The sequence below is a fragment of the Lytechinus variegatus genome, chromosome 3 (assembly GCF_018143015.1).
Source record: "Lytechinus variegatus isolate NC3 chromosome 3, Lvar_3.0, whole genome shotgun sequence".
Lineage (NCBI taxonomy): Eukaryota > Metazoa > Echinodermata > Echinoidea > Temnopleuroida > Toxopneustidae > Lytechinus > Lytechinus variegatus.
In genome coordinates this window covers 74,893,068-74,908,763 of record NC_054742.1, presented here as the reverse complement: position 1 = coordinate 74,908,763, position 15,696 = coordinate 74,893,068, and the positions used below count along the sequence as shown (strand labels likewise).

Below are 15,696 nucleotides of genomic sequence, written 5' to 3'. Positions count from 1 at the left end.
CATGAAATGCAGAGATGCCAACTTTTGGAAATCAGAATTAGGGAGGATTTGCAACTGCCACCAAATTAAGTGCGCGTAGCGCACATCTCGAGCGCAGAGCGCTCGACCCTTGCGGCCGGGGTCCAGGGCCCGCCTTAGGGCCCTGGAAGCTCTGGGTTTCTAGATGCTCTCTGGTGCAATCTGACCCTTATTTGGGGGCATTTCACATGTTTTGAAATAAACATTGTTCCCACTTTTTTAACATTAAAAATATCAAATATGCATTTTCACATTGTAAATAAAAAATGAGGGGACAAAAGAAGTACCTGTTCAACAATAATAATAAGGATGAATTATCACTATCGGCTATAGGCAGGTTATGTTCCACTATAAATCCAGTAAAGAAAAGCTCAGCGCTGGTCCCTTGCTTGGTAAAATAAAGACAACAGGGTACTAGTGGAGCTCGAAGATCTTGTCATCGCAATGTCCGTAGGCCTCCGAACGAAAGTGCTTCCGAATTTATCATCACGACCTCCCTGCTAAACTGAAATGTCCACGCTGCAAATTGCGCAAAATGCATGGTAAATTCCTCTTTCCGACTTCCGAACACACAGGTACTGGAGACTGTATTCAGTCTTATACTTCTGAGACCATTTCTTGGTCTTCTTTTGTTGATTTTCCACCATTTCGTGTCAATATCAACCCATCAATACGCCGGAATCACACACCGATATTCCACCGCACGACTCGACAAATCCAGTGGCCGCGAGCGCACACGCCTCGCGAAGCTAGCCGGGCCTACCGGCCTGGTGCACAGTGGATTCCCGTTGGGCATATCACATGCACCAGCTTTTCGCTGCTCCTTATTTGTCTACTTTTCACACAGAATTTAGTAGCAGCGAACGTAATGGAGTTACTAAATGCTAAAGTTAGCAGACGATACATGTCCTTCCAATCCAATTTGATCAATGCAAAAAAAAATCGTAATTTCGGGAGGATAAGGATGGTAATCGTAAGGGCGGGAGTTGGGATGAATTTTCGGGAGCCTCCCGATGAAATTGGGAGGGTTGGCATCTCTGGAAATGGCTTAGGCTTGATTTTCATTTTGTTAATCATTGTCAAGCTTGGGAAAAGTGTGGAGAAATGAAAATGAAATGTAAACCCACTGTAAATGATAAATACTTAGTAAAAAATGCTTGAGATGTCTGATATAAACTTTTTTTCAGATTCAGTTATGTTCTCAGATCCAGCTGGCACAAGAAGGGTAAATGTCGTGTTTAATCAGTGTTGAAATTTCAGTTGGGTGGCAAAATTGTTAGAAAATGCTTGAATGTATCCATTTAATTTCAATACTCAAAGGGCAAGGGAAATGTATGAGAAATTTTACGCAGGGTAAGTTCGATTCACCCTTTCCCCTTGAGACAGCGTGAAAACAGGCATTTCTGCGCAAACAGATTTCTGCGAGCTTTACAAAAATGGCCAGTGTTCACTCAAGTGTAACATTCTGTCAACATTTTTACTTTCATTGGATAGACGAGACCCAAACCCAAGATTACACTTGAATAAATTACCCACATGTTGTATATTTTTGAATTCCCAGGGCTTTTTCAAAGTGTAAACTTTTTTTGATACGCACTGTAGTTTCAAAGAAGCCAAGTCAAAAAGCACACACACAAGTGCATTGAGGGAAATTCATCAAGAATGATTTAATGATTTTAAGTTTATAAAGAGGGGATAAAGATGTGGTTTATTTACCAGAAAATAGGGTATGATGATATTCCCCTTTAATAATGGTGTCAACAATCAAGTTGCACCCCCAATACCTTCGACATCTACGATAACCAAATTCATACCAGTGATACCCCATAATGCAACATTCTATATTTATTATACATGTATCATTTATTTTTTTATCAGATGTAAAAGGATTCCTGCAATTCCATTTTTTCTTTGTCTTTACTATTGAGAAATAGATTACTGTATGGTTCGGAAACTTATTGCTTTCTTTAATTTCATTATTTTCCATAACAATAATTACAGTAATAATAGAGATTTTAGCTTTGTAATTTGTTTACTTAATTTCACACCATACAACCAGGCCTCTACAAAAAAATTTAATCACTTGCCCTGTAGGGCAAATAATAAAAAAATTTGATTGCCTGATTTTTTTTTCAAAAATTCTATTGCTCTTCATTATTTTTTTCTGTCCTGGGGAGCGTTTCATCGATATTTTCATCCGACAAGTTGTCAGATCTGACATCTTCCTTTGATTGTGATTGGCTGAGATGCACTGCTACTATAGTAACTGTCGGATGAACTGGTACTTGTCGGATAAAATGTCCGACAAGTCCTTTCATGAAACGCCGCCCTGGTTGAAATTGATTTACTGGCGCTGGCCTCGGCATTTCTTTTTCTTGACTCTTGTTCAAGTTCTAGTCGCCGATGCAGCGACAGAAGTCGCCTATTTTAAGTTGAAGCTGAGTCCTGGCCGAGTCAGTCCGAAGCTTGCATGCATTCAGTGCAATCTACCTCCAGAGTCGGCTGGCTCGCGATTGCTCGTGTATGTACGTACATGTACTAAAGCGCTGATGTATTAGAGCATGCGCTCGGGGGGCGTAAGAGGGGTTTCCCCAGCTAGCTCCTTCGATTAGTAGCGCATGCGCACAGTGTAGTTTAGAAAGTAAGATGGCAGCCCCCATCGAACGGGACCGCTGGCGATAAATTGTCGCTAAATTGGCGCTGATTTGACGTTTCCACAAAGATGTGTTTTCTGGTTCTTATTTCAATTTTATATTTCTATTTACGCAAACTGTTGTAACACTCTATTTACAATAAAATATTCAACTTTTTATACCTGCAAAAGGCACAAGCTCAAAATACACATACTTTTACCAATAGTAGGCCTGAATCAAACCATGCGGTCCACCAATGCCCACCTGAGGCAGTCGGTTACATTTGCAATTTCTTCCAGACTGATGGACCGTTATAATATAGAAAAACATAAGAAATTCATTGTCAACAAAGACTGAGAATATCATCCATGCTCAGGCCTTCATTTCCTTATCTAAGTCTATATATCAAAACTTTCACATGATACATTTCCAAACCTAAAATCAGCCAAGTAGAGCTATCAAAATAATGGAACTGAGCAGGATTTGTAAATTTTCTTGCTTGAATTTATCGGCCTGAAATGTAACCTCCATGAATGGGTGCAGCCATTTTGTGCTATTTGTGATTGATATTGAAGCAATTCTGCAACAGAGAAACTAAGTACAAACAATGCAAACGGAACAAAATGACTGTGCCCATGCACCTGGATTATTACTTTACGGGCCAATAAATTTCATGCAAGAAAATTGAGAATTCCTGCTCATTACTATATTTTCATAGCTCTACTCAGTTGATTAAAGGTCTGGAAAAATAGTTTAATGTAAAAGTTTTGATGCATAGATCTAGAAAAGGAAATAAAGGCTTAAAAAGTGGTAGATATTCAGTCTTTGGCAACACAGAATTTCTTATGACTGTCTTTCTTTACTTTGGCAATCCCACATCTCCGCTAAAAAAGTCCTGGGGGCCGTTTTATGAAGCTGTTCATAAGTAAAGAGCGACTTTAAAGGTCAAGTCCACTTCAGAAAAATGTTGATTTGAATCAATAGAGAAAAATCAGACAAGCACAATGCTGAAAATTTCATCAAAATCGGATGTAAAATAAGAAAGTTAAGACATTTCAAAGTTTCGCTTACTTTTAACAAAATAGTTATATGAACGAGTCAGTTACATCCAAATAAGAGTCGATGATGTCACTCACTATCTTTGTTTTTTATTGTTTGAATCATACAATTTCTTATGACTGTATTTCTTTCGTAATTTCCTTCAGCAAGAAACTGATCCACAATGTGCTGCACTCAACCCAGGTGAGGTAAATGGGTACCGGTAGGAAGTAATTCCTTAAAAAGCTGTGTGCGCAATGAACGCCTAGCTTAGCCGGGTAATATAGGAGCGTCTTGAGCACCTAACAAGGTGGATATGTGCGCAATATAAATACCCTATATTATCATTATTACAATATTTCAATTTTTACGAATTTGACGATTAGAACCTCCTTGCCTGGAGCACAAAATGTTAAAAATAAAGGAATTCCACGTGTTCAGGGAGGAATGAAATTTCATTTCACATGACGATGACAAGAAAATAAAAATATTTTGCATTTCATATAATAAAATACAAAAGATGTCATCAGTTAGTCATTTGCATACCGACCGAGATGTGCATATAACTGTCTTGTGAAATGAAGCAAAATTTTAAAATGCCATAACTTTATTTTACATCCGATTTTGATGAAGTTTTCAGTGTTATGCTTGTTGAATTTTTCTCTTTTAATTCAAATCAAGTTTTTGTTGGGGTGGACTTGTCCTTTAAGAACAACTGGTGAACCTTTCTTACGCGCTAAACCATCGCCAATGAATATACCATTTGCCACTAGAAAGGATCACCAGTCATTCTTAAAGTCGCTCTCAACTTTAGAAACGGCTTTATGAAACACCCACCTAGGCAGTCAAGGCCAACAAATACCATCAAAAATATACATCAACTCATTGCTATAAATGTGCTTGTGTAAGGCATATAGTGTATATAGGCTCTTGGGGAGGGGAGTGCTGGATAACTTGAGCAGAGTTAAACTGTACATAAGAAAAGTTCAATGTAATGACCGATATATAACTGCATGAAAAAGCTCAATCGATATTGGTTTGTGGGCTATATTGATATACAAGTACAATGCCAAGGTCACTACATAATAAGCAGGGGTGATAAGCAACACATATTGAGGGCTATTAAAGTCAAGACTAAAAGATGAATGCCAGTTGTGATGAGGATTTCAAACTGAATTTGTGCAGGTGTCTGCCTGCATTTAATATGTAACAAAAGATTGGGAAAGTGATTTGATTAGAGCAAATGTTTATGACATGTGGACGTAGGGGTAATCAAGTATTTTTCCAAGCAATAACAATTGGAATGCCTCTGGCGGTCTCACCTGCATCACGTGATTCAATATAGCAGTGGTGCTGACTTTAAAAAACACCATTCATATGATACAACACTACATTCATTGACATTTGACCTTGATCATGTGACCTAAAACTTGTCAGTGATTCTTGATTACCCCTATATCCACATTCTATACACTATATCTATAAACTTTGAAAGTTATGACAGCAATCTAATAATTACCTCTCATGTGGCCAAAGTCCAATGACATTCTATAACCTTTGACTTTGGTCATTGACCTGAAACTTGTACAAGATGTTCAGTAAACGTGACAACTCTTATGTCCAAGTTTTATGAACTAGACCACTACACTTACAGAGATATGATGGTAATCCAACAAAAAAATGTGACCAAAGTTTATTGACCTTACATGACCTTTGACCTTGGTCATATGACCTGAAACTCGCACAAGATGTTCAGTGATACTTGGTTACTCCTATGTCCGCGTTTTATGAACTAGACCAATATACTTTCAAAGTTATGATGGTAATTCAACAGATACCCCAATTACATCCAAAGTTCATTGACTTTTGACCTTGGTCATGTGACCTGAAAAACGCACAAGATGTTCAGCGATACTTGATTATTCTTATGTCCAATTTTCATGAATCAGATCCAAAAACTTTCAAAGTTATGATGGTAATTCAACAAATACCCCCAATTTGGCCAAAGTTCATTGACTCTAAATGACCTTTGACCTTGGTCATGTGACGTGAAACTCATGCAGGATGTTCAATGATACTTGATTACTATTATGTCCAATTTTCATGAATCAGATCCAAAAACTTTCAAAGTTTTGATCGTAATTCAACAGATACCCCCAAATCGGCCAAAGTTCATTGACCCTGAATGACCTTTGACCTTGGTCATGTGACGTGAAACTCATGCAGGATGTTTGGTGATACTTGATTAACCTAATGTCCAAGTTAAATGAACTAGGTCCATACATGTATATTAGGACATTTCAAAAACTTAACCTCAGGTTAAGATTTTGATGTTGATTCCCCCAACATGGTCTAAGTTCATTGACCCTAAATGACCTTTGACCTTGGTCATGTGACATGACACTCTAATAGGATGTTCAGTAATACTTGATTAACCTTATGGCCAAGTTTCATGAACTAGGTCCATATGCTTTCTAATTTATGATGTAATTTCAAAAACTTAACCGTTTAAGAGTTGATGTTGACGCTGCCGCCGTCGCCGCCGCCGTTGGAAAAGCGGCGTCTATTGTCTCACTCTGCTATGCAAGTGAGACAAAAATAATAATAATAATAATAATAGCGGCATATTTACCCAGGGTAGCCACTTCAGTTCCGAAAACTGTTCTCCCAGTGGGCCCTGCTATTATGCGTAGAATCTGCTATTATGTGTAAAAATGGATTTCCAGTGATTTTTTGATAATTTTTTCTTCATTTTGGTAACTTAATGTTCAGAAACTGTCACAAAATAATGAAATATTGACAAGTAATCAAATCAAACCACATTTTCATGGCATGATGTAAGTAGAACAATCCACAGACCAAACCATGTAACTTTTTTCCCCCCTAATGCTCACATTGGTGTCACATCTGGACATGCAAATGCAATAAGCCAGTTCGTAGTTCCTTTCTGCGCATGATCAAAAGATTCTACGCATGATCAGAAGAAGGTCATTTGTACTAAAGAGACATGGTGCTTTAAAATCTAATGAGATAAGCACCAACTTTGATGTCTTGATTATTCATATATTCTTTTGAATTGTCGTTTTCATTTACATCCACAAAAAACAACAATGCTTCCACGAACGACTGGTATTTCAGTTTGTCAAGTACATTGTGCAACATGGTAAGATATGCATTCAAAGTAGGAATGCAACAAATACCTCCATTAAGTGTTCATTGGTGTGCTATTCTAGTCACCTGGTCTATTCAATTTCTTCATCCTGCTATGTAAGGCAAGCTTACGTAATATCTTGCTTTGAAATCTGCCTATCATGATGAAAGAAATGAAAGGTCATTTGACCAAAATTGTCCATGAATTAACTAGGAATTGGTCTATTCTTCTGTCTTTTTGGACGGAAGTATTACATACATGACGTATAAGGTGTTTATGTTACTTTTCCAAACAGTTCAAACATTTACCATAACTTTTAAACATTTTGTTGTGTGTGTTTACAGTTGATCAGTTAAATGTTTTAACTCAAGGCCTTATTTACATAATGCATTGCTTGGAATAATATTAATTTATTTAACAATAATTTTCCAGACAAAATTTTGTGCACAAGTTTGGTGAACCTTGTGCAGCTCTACCAGATGGAAGAAAAAAAATCAAAATCTGTCAACAAATAAAGAGGCATTTTCTGTGATTTCTGAATAAATTTCGCATAAATTAGCATAAGTAATTTTCTACTGAAAATTTCGAAATTCTGTGCAGAAGTTTGGTGGGCCTCATGAAGTTCTACCAGATGGAAGAAAAAATATCAAAATCTGTCAACAAATGAAGAGGCATTTTCTGTGATTTCTGAATAAATTTTGCATAAATTAGCATAATTTTCTACTGAAAATTTCAAAATTCTTTGTAGAAGTTTGGTGAAATTCATAAAGTTCTACAAGATGGAAGAAAAAGTAAAAATTGGTCAACAATTAAAGAAGAGAAAGCATTTTATGTGAATTTTAAAAAAAATTGTTTTAGTCAAAATTTCAAAATTCTGTGAGGAAGATTGGCGGACCTCATGAAGCTCTACAAATGGAAGAAAAAAAAATCAAAATTGGTCAACAAATGAAGCATTTTATGTGAATTTTTGAAAATATGCATAAATTAATTTTGCATAAATTATCATAAAAATTGCTCTGGTAAAAGTTTCAAAATTCAGTTTAAAAGTTTGGTGAACCTCATGAAGCTCTACCAGATGGAGGCAAAAAATTCAAAATTGGTCAACAAATAAAGAAGAAGTAGCATTTTTGTGAATTTTGAAAAATGTGCATGAATTAGCATATTTAATAAATTTCAAAATTCTATGTAGAAGTTTTGAATCCCCCACCTAGTGCTATCATACAAAGCAAACAGAATTGAAATCGGACTTGAAATGGAGAAGTAGTTGCATTTTGAAATTGTGGACGGACGACAGATGACGGACACCACACCACAAGCTCATCTTGCCCTTCGGGCCGGATGAGCTAAAAATTCAAATTCATGCCATGATGCTCAAACTACGATCACAGTGAGAACAAATAAAGTTTAACAAAAAAGAAAATACAATCATATCATGTGTTTCTGTGTATCTTAAGAGTTAAGGTTTTGTATTGGAGCTCACACACAAAAAATGGCAATGTAGCAGACACCAAATTTATTTTCAATACTCAAGGATTCTATATATCTAGACATTTTAAACATTCTGTCATAATTTTATGTCACCCTCGGATCCACGTTTTAAAAACTAGATAGATAAATGAAAAAAATCAATGTTTCAAAATAAACTTGATTTTATAACATACATCCCTACAATATATAAACTTCATACAATATCTCTGACCAACTACTTCACCAAGCTGTAGGTCTAAAGGCAAAGTGGATTCTACACATGTAAGACCCAAGCTTGATCCTAACCTATTCAATAACAGAAAATTCCTCTCAGCAAATCATTATTTGATGATAAACTTCATTTGCTATAACAAAATGCTGACAATAAGTGACAAACCCAAAACTACATCTCTGGTAATTGTTAGTGATTTTATTACGATAGGGGTGACCCCGCAATAGCAATAAGGACGCTTGTATAGGAAGATAAAACAGGAAGATAAGTTGAATTTATCGGCTAAAAACATTGGAATCCCTGTGCATGGGTGCAGCCACTTTGTTCTGTTTGTGATCAATCAATATCATGACAATGCTGCAGTAGTGTATAAACTAAAAAGGCATACATTTGATGACAACAAAATGGATGCGCCCATGAAACTATGGTTATGTTTCGGGCCAATGATTTCAAACAAGAACATTTCAAAATCCTGAGAGGTTACTAATACTTTCATAGCTCTACTTGGTTGATATAAGGTTTGGAAATATAGAATCATGCGAAAGTTTTGATATATAAATCTACAAGGCCTGAAAGTTGCTTTTAAATATTCAGTCTTTGCTGACTAGCCCACACTGAATTTATGTATTCCTTTATTTTGGTAGTCCACCTGTCTCCCCAGGAAAAATCCTGGGTGGTCACTGGTCACCGGTCAAGAAAAAAAAACCAGGGAAGATACCAGCATAAAAGTAATTACATTCATTTCAATTCAGAACACAAGAAAACATCAAATAACTTTACTTTGAACTTGATTCATTCAAGTGAATCAATCAAAATACAGTACAGTAAATTATCCATCAAAGGAAATAGAAATTTCCTTTGCTGAGCAAAAGAACTCTGTCTTGAATAGACAGCCTATTTTACAACCACAGAACAATGAATCACACAACATCTTACTCAAATTCAAAAAAACACAAGTGTCCATACCTTCTAGCAAATTTAAGAGTAAATTAGATAACAAGGGGGATCAGAGTTCGTTTTCTTCAAGTTTGTTTCCCAGCAATACTTCCCTGCAAACCAACAAAGAGCCATGCAGGCAAGGGTCTTGGCTTACAATATCATGCAAACATGTAGGCCAGGTTTAATATCTAGTCTCCATGTTCCTGAGGTGCTTCTAGAAAACATCTACAAGTAGCTGTACAGAGCATCCCACAGAAACAAAACAGAGAATTATTGTTCATTTATCATAACTTAATCACAAATATATGTTTAGAATCTTGTCTTTTGCCTAGTATAACTCATATGATAATACACACATTCATGGATGAGTGAATAAAAACAATTTAAGAAATTATACCAAAAAGTCACTTGGATGGTGATATCTGAATTTCAAAAAAAAATCTATGTCTTAAAATTTTTTTAATCTGCTCTTTAATTTGATACCTAAATCACAGAAAATGGTCAAGAAATTTCATTGTTCTGTTTCAGAAAAAATAACGCTTGTCTTTCCATAATTTCATATAAAAAAACTCAAATTTTTTCACGGATTCCCTAATATGGCAATTGCACAGTTAACAAAAGACCTTATGGATGGCTGATCGTTAACGAAACAGTGTTGAAAAACGAGACAGCTAGCCTGTAAAACGTCTTCTTCTTATAAACATAAGGGATTCAGGCATTATTTCACACAGACTTTTTTTACCATTTCTTGAGATATCAAATTAAAGAAGTTTTTGATTTCCTCATGGAAATTCATATACTGCCCACCAAGCCCCTTTTTGGAGTCTCAGTTCTTCAAATTGTTTTGACTAACTCAGATTCATAATAGACTACATGAAAGAGAAGATTCTAAGCTATACAATTCAAGGTCATTCTATTTGTGATAAGTTATGATAAATGAATGATAATTCTCAGTTTTTGGGACCCACTGTATATTGTTTATAGTACACCAAGTCCATTGAGATATCAAATTAAGGAGCAGGTATTGAAGTTTTTACATGTAGGTTTCCTAAAAAAGCAAGTGAACAATGTTTTTTTTCAGTGTATTTCATTCATTCCTTTCAGTGCAAAAGTTTTCTTTCTAAATAGAGAATGTAGAGTGAATTTTCTGTGAGGGGGGAGGGGGGTCGAACATCAAGTGCATTGGTTGCTGCATGCATGACCAGTGCAAATACATGCAAAATTAAATGTAAACTTAAAAAAAAATCATTTAAGTGTGAAAACGTAAACAGTAATCACAGTGCGACAAAAAAAATCAAAAATACAAAATCAATAACAGAAGGAGCACATTAAACATTCAAAAAACAATGCGAGAACAATGCTTTTTTTCTGAGGTTGCCCCCAAACTAAGATACAGTGACAGATAAGATGCCCTGAATTGAACTTACGCAGCTTTGGGATGGGGGTGTGGTATAAATTGTGCTCCACTCGTCACAAATGAAGATCTGAAAGCATGAGAATCAAGTCGAGAAAGAAAAAGAACATGAAGGTAATGCAAAATACACCAGCACACACCCCGATCTGTCATTGAGTCTGTTCTCTAGACTACAGTCCAGCTATAAGATTGACAACATGTAACAGGATGAACAGCAGTCATGCACAATGGCACAAATTGAATCAGTATTTTCACTAAAAATCATATCTAAATCAGATAAAATTAGAAACTGAATTGTCAAAAAAGCAAACATCTCATACCAAAATCAACCTGAATCACATGTTAGTTTAAAATCATCTGGGAAATATACTGTATGAAGTATGAAATATGAAAATGAAAATAGAAATAACTAAGTGTCATGACATCTGGAGCCATCTGTTGATCACCCCTACAAGAACAGTGTATGAATGAACATACTAGAGTTTATAAAAATGCATTTTACAAAGATGTCAGTCAGCAACACCCCCCCCAACTCTAACCCAAAAGTGAACTACTTGTACATGAACATGTAGACATTACTTGTTTAAGGGCGTGTTTATGCTTCCACTTTTCAGGCTAGAATCAGCATTTTCATAAGTGATTAGTCCAATACATGGTTGCGTCCATGCATACATTCATTTAAATGACGTTTCAGAATGCCGAAAGTAAACTTACAAAAAGGTGCATTTCTAGACGTTGTTTGACCAGAATCAGGGTTTCTCAGGAAATATAAACAGAACCACACCTTAAACATGTTTAAAGGACATAATTTGGTACATGCTTCCAGTTTTATTACAGGGAGCTACCTCCTCGGAAATACCTCTCAACTCCCTGGTTTTAATCATGACCAATTACATTTGCATGTGTGGATATTAAATTAAGTACTACATGTATAACTATCACAATGAATGTTGAGGGACTAAAACAAGCATATGATGTGGAGCTCATCCGGCAACAAAATTGAAGACAATTTTAATTTCAGCCCAATCTACACTGTAGTGAATATTGGTGACATAAGTGATACAGAATTAAGATTGATAAAAAATTTCATATAAATTAAGCATGAATAATTTTCTAGTCAAAATTTCTAAACTCTGTGTAGAACCTTGGTGAACCTCATGTAGCTCTCAGATGGAATAACAAGTGGAATGCCTCTGGCCGTCTCACCTGCATCACGCGATTCAACATAGCAGCAGTGCTGACTTTGAAAACTACTAAACTCGCACAAGATGTTCAGTGATACTTGGTTACTCTTATTTCCACGTTTTATGAACTAGACCAATACACTAATACCCCATTCATGCTGAGGATTTAGGGCGGCCCAGGGCCGGCCCTGGGCCGCTCTAACTCCAGTATGAAAGGAAACGAGACCGGCGTAAATTTTTAGGGCAGCCTAAACTAAACCCCCTTTCGGAGGTGGTTCAGGGCCGCTCTTGCTGCAGTATGAACGGTTAGGCCGGCCTAACTTACGTCGCCCGGAAGCCGGAAGTAGTACCTACCGTTTCCGGGTTGAGTCGCGTGTGTTATGTTGCGCGCGGTACGGTCGTGATTTGCTTGCCTTGTACGTACGTATACACGTTGTACGTTATATACACAGGCCCTGACACTGTGTTGCGTGTCATGCATGCAGAGTGAGTATTGCATTGGTACGTAGGGACAGTGATTTTCCGTTTCAAAAAATTGCCTTTTCCGTTTCAGAAAATCTCAAATTCCGTTTCAGCATGTCAGAAAACGGAAATTCTGTTTCCCCATAGACTTTGTACACACGGAAAAGTGACAATTCCGTTTCCACATTGAATAGCAAAATTACACGTACCATACACTCGCACTGGTCAAAATTGTATCTGCTACTGTACCAACAACACAATAGAATCCGTTCTAATCGGATCTATGCGGGTATATATGATATTTTTACCACGAAATTTAGCATGCATACATCCTCACCTTTCACATTATTAGCATTATTTCACGGTGAAATGATATTTCATCGATAGTTTTGGGGGATTTTTGACATCGTTATCATCAGTCAACGGTGTTTGCCAATCCGCCATCTTGGATTTTAAGACCACGATATCGTACTGTTACATCTTCAAACGTAGAGGGCGGCAACACACGACCGTGTAGTTGAACGATATGATATGTGCAGTGAAGCCCAACCCGGCCGGGTACGGGCGCGGGGTACAATCGAGTGTGCTGATGTCGAGTGCAGTCACGATGTGTGAATTGTCATGATTGTAGCGAAGTGAGATCGTGTTTTCTGGGGTTTTGTGGCCATTTAATATTCTCATTTTGTTGTGATTTTAGAGTAATTTGTGTTGCTATTCTGTGTATTTTGAGGGAAAATACGTTTTCCGTGATTTTCCGTTTGAAATGCCACTTTCCGTTTCAAAAGGCCCTTTCCGTGAATTCCGTCCGTTTTCCGCGATCGCGGAAAATCACTGTCCCTAGGTACGTATAATTGCTATTTACAATACAACTTCAACTTCCAAGTAAAATGGCCAATGTTCGCGACCGCGGGAAAAATTGGGCTTTTCCAGAAGAGAAACTCCTCCTCATTATTCCGGCTTGGGTGGTCGCGAAGAGTAGAAAATTCGCAGTATGAACGGACTAGGCCGGTCTAATTTAGAGCGGACCAGGGCCGGCCCAGAGCAGCTTCCGCAGTATGAAAGGGGTATTACAGAGATAGGATGGTAATTCAACAAATACCCCCAATGTGGCCAAAGTTCATTGACCTCACATGATCTTTGACCTTGATCATGTGACCTGAAACTTGCACAGGATATTCAGTGATACTTGATTACTCTTATGTCCAAATTTCAAAAGTCAGATTAATAAACTTGCAAAGTTATGATGGTAATTCAACAGATACCCCCAATATGGCCAAAGTTCATTGACCTTTGATCTTGGTCATGTGACCTAAAATGCGCACAGGATGTTAAGTGATACTTGATTACTGTTATGTCTAATTTTTATGAACTAGACCAACATACTTTCAAAGTTATGACGGTAATTCAACAAATACCCCCAATTCGGCCAAAGTTCATTGACCCTAAATGACCTTTGACTATGATCATGTGACCTGAAACTTGCACAGGATGTTCAGTGATACTTGATTACTATTATGTCCGAGTTTCATGAATCAGATCCAAAAACTTTTAAAGTTTTGATTGTAATTCAACAGATACCCCTAAATCGGCCAAAGTTCATTGACCCTAAGTGACCTTTCACGTGACGTGAAACTCATGCAGGATGTTTGGTGATACTTGATTAAACTTATGACCTAGTTTAATGAACTAGGTCCATATATTTTCTAAGTTATGATGTCATTTCAAAAACTTAACCTTAGGTAAAGATTTGATGTTGACGCCGCCGCCGCCGCCGGAAAAGCGGCGTTTATAGTCTCACTCTGCTATGCAGGTGAGACGAAAATAATCAAAATCAATTAACAAATACATGAATATTTTTTGTGACTGTTGAAAAAATATGAATAAATTAGCAAATAAATTATCTTATGAGTTTCAAAATGCTGTGTAGAAGTTTTGAATCCCCCACCTAGTGCTATATTATAAAGCAAACAGAATTGAAATTGGATTTGAAATGGCAAAAAAGAAACATTTTGAAATAGTGGATGGACACCATGCAACGGCATAAGCTCATGATCACCTGGCCCTTCGGTCTGCATGAGCTTAACAAGTGGAATGCCTCTGGCCGTCTCACCTGCATCACGCGATTCAATATAGCAGCAGTGCTGACTTTGAAAACTACTATAACTCGCACAAGATGTTCAGTGATACTTGGTTACTCTTATTTCCACGTTTTATGAACTAGACCAATACACTTTACAGAGATAGGATGGTAATTCAACAAATATCCCCAATGTGGCCAAAGTTCATTGACCTCACATGACCTTTGACCTTGATCATGTGACCTGAAACTCGCACAGGATATTCAGTGATACTTGATTACTCTTATGTCCAAGTTTCAAAAGTCAGATCAATAAACTTGCAAAGTTATGATGGTAGTTCAACAGATACCCCCATTATGGCCAAAGTTCATTGACCTTTGACCTTGGTCATGTGACCTAAAATGAGCACAGTATGTTCAGTGATACTAGATTACTCTTATGTCCAAGTTTTATGAACTAGACCAACATACTTTTAAAGTTATGAATCACATCCAAAAACTTTTAAAGTTTTGATTGTAATTCAACAGATACCCCCAAATCAGCCAAAGTTCATTGACCCTAAATGACCTTTGATCTTGGTCATGTGACATGAAACTCATGCAGGATGTTTGGTGATACTTGATAAACCTTATGTCCAAGTTTAATGAACTAGGTCCATATATTTTCTCAGTTATGATGATATTTCAAAAACTTAACCTCAGGTTAAGATTTTGATGTTGATTCCCCCAACATGATCTAAGTTCATTGACCCAAAATGACCTTTGACCTTGGTCATGTGACATGAAACTAATAGGATCTTTAGTAATACTTGATTAACCTTATGGCCAAGTTTCATGAACTAGGTCCATATACTTTCTAAGTTATGTCATTTCAAAAACTTAACCTCAGGTTAAGATTTGATGTTGACGCCGCCGCCGCCACTGTCAGAAAAGCGGCGCCTATAGTCTCACTCTGCTATGCAGGTGAGACAAAAACGGAACAATATGAAGAGGAGACGTCGCTGAACCAGAAGCCCTGCAGTAGCAAAACCAAATTGATGTCTTATTATTTTCTTTTTGTATATCAGGGATGATATTCACT

The 15,696-nt window shown here is 37.0% G+C and overlaps 1 protein-coding gene across 1 annotated transcript in view; it reads right to left on the bottom strand.

The window, feature by feature from the left end:
- Positions 1 to 15,696, bottom strand: part of LOC121411930 (mothers against decapentaplegic homolog 3-like) — an 80,828-nt gene that overhangs the window by 53,826 nt on the left and 11,306 nt on the right. Inside the window, exon 2 of the mRNA XM_041604839.1 lies at positions 10,906 to 10,962. Within this exon, the coding sequence (XP_041460773.1) occupies positions 10,906 to 10,962 (57 nt within the window). The remainder of the gene's footprint in view (positions 1 to 10,905; positions 10,963 to 15,696) is intronic.